General features: G+C 50.6%; 1 protein-coding gene across 1 annotated transcript; it reads right to left on the bottom strand.

Annotated features, from left to right (window-relative positions):
• Positions 1-735: 735 nt before the first annotated feature.
• On the bottom strand, positions 736-2,074 carry LOC101849064 (tetraspanin-10). Its single transcript, XM_013084303.1, has one exon. The coding sequence runs from the start codon at positions 1,773-1,775 to the stop codon at positions 942-944; it is 834 nt and encodes a 277-aa protein (XP_012939757.1). The 5' UTR covers positions 1,776-2,074; the 3' UTR covers positions 736-941.
• Between the last annotated feature and the right edge of the window lie 6 nt (positions 2,075-2,080).

The raw sequence follows: 2,080 nt of genomic DNA, 5'->3' as shown, positions 1-2,080 counted from the left end.
CACTGACACACGCGCGCCGCAAGGACAAGGGGAAAAAACTCCCGCCTACTGGCCCCGATTATGACTGTTATTATTGTTGGCACTCGGGGAGGGAGATTGCTGTAATTTTTGCCCTCACCATCTCCTCCCCTTTTCTTTGATTCTACCCTCCTCCTCACCCCCCCCCCAATCCTCTCTTCCCCATCACTGCCTTTTTCTCCCTCCCATCTCCTATTTCTTCCCGTACACCTATTTCCCTTCCTTCTCGTTTTCCTCCTTTCCCCCGTCTCTCCTTTTTCTTTTCCTCACCCCCCCCATTCTCCTTCTCTCTCTACTTCACCTCCTTCCTTCTTTCTCATTCCCATCTCCCTACTTTCACCCATCCTTTCTCCCCATCTTGCCCCTCTCCCCCTTCCCACTCCCCCACCCCCTCCCAACCGTCCTGTATTTTATACACAAGCCTCATAGCATCGACTCTTTGTGAGCAAAAGTAAAATATTGGTGACCGATGTCTCAAAAAACTATGAGCGAAAGTACCTTATTAGTGATTGATGTATATAATAAACTATGAGCAAAAGTAACTATTTACTGATTGATGTCTCAAACAACTATGAGTAAAAGTAACTCATTGGTGATTGATGCATTAAAAAACTATGATCAAAAGTAACCCATTGCTGATTGATGTCTCAAAAAACTGTGAGCAAAAGTAACTCATTATTGATTGATATAAAATAAAAACTATGAGCAAAAGTAACACATTACTGACTGATGTCTCAAAATCCTATGAGCAAAAGTAGTTAATTAGTGATTGATATATAAAAAACTCATTACTGATTGATGTCTCAAAAAACTATGAACAAAAGTAACGCGTTACTGATTGATGTCTGAAAAAAACTGTGAGCAAAAGTAACTCAATAGTGATTGATACTTTGAGCAAAAGTAACGCATTACTGATTGATGTTTCAAAAAATTATGAGCAACGCTAAGGCGGCAGCAGTAAGCAAGAAGAAGAAGAGGATGGAGAAAAAGACGAGGTCTAGGTGAAGTGTGTCCCGGAGCAACGCTTGCACCTTGGGGAAGCATCCCACGCGCATCCAGTTGTTGGCGGAGCTGGCGAGGCCGTCCAGGTAACATCCGGATTCTTCTGGCTCCTTGCAGCACACCACGGGTGTCTTGTACGTCCGGCCGTGGGGGTCATAGGGCGGCCAGTAATCAAGCTGGGAGAAGTCCCTGTAGTCGTCCAGGCCGCAGCACTTGTAGAAGGCCATGACGGAGTTGAAGGTGAGGCCGTCCATAGTCAAATCGCCGATCCCGCTATACGTCTTGAGACGGGCTTTGAGCTTCAGCTTCAGCCGGGCCATGATGTTGTCCTGATTGGCGTAGGCGGCGACGAGCGCGAGGCAGCAGGCGCCCACCAGGACCAGAGAGGCGATATAGAGAACTTGACGCTTCAGGCACGACGTCATGAGGCAGACCAGCGACACGAGCAACAGGAGGCAGCCCGCCGTCAGGGAGGCAGTCCCCGCGGATCCCAGCAAGCCCCGGAGGTCCGGTCGGCCCGTGGGGCCCAGCAGTTCCCGTACGTTGGGCGGGCCGGCTGGACCCAGGTTGGCTACGTGGACGTTTTTCTGGTGCAAGGCCCGGGCCATGGCCCCACTGAGGTCGGAGAAATGCGCGTTCGTGTCCGCGCTCAGGAGGATACCCAGAACCACGAGGGTCATGCCCACTATGCCGGTCAAAGAAGTGGTCGCCACCAGGAGCCAGAACAGCACGCACTTCAGAGCACACTCGATCATGTCGCCCGAGCTGACCGCTACACGACCACAACACACGACCTCAACACACGACCACAACACTCGAGAGTTGACCGCTTGACGCCCAAACACAAGACCACAACACACGGTCGTGATGTGTAGAAATCTCCACTATTTGGGGTCGTGGTGTGTAGTTGGGTCGTGGTGTGTAGAAATCTCCACTATCTGAGGCCGTAGTGTGTAGAAATCTCCACTATCTGGGGCCGTGGTGTGTAGAAATCTCCACTATCTGGGGCCGTGGTGTGTAGAAATCTCCACTATCTGGGGCCGTGGTGTGTAGAAATCTC

This window comes from Aplysia californica, unplaced genomic scaffold, assembly GCF_000002075.1.
Source record: "Aplysia californica isolate F4 #8 unplaced genomic scaffold, AplCal3.0 scaffold00284, whole genome shotgun sequence".
Taxonomy (NCBI): domain Eukaryota; kingdom Metazoa; phylum Mollusca; class Gastropoda; order Aplysiida; family Aplysiidae; genus Aplysia; species Aplysia californica.
Note: the sequence above shows the minus strand (reverse complement) of the source record. Positions and strands in the feature narration are given on the sequence as shown.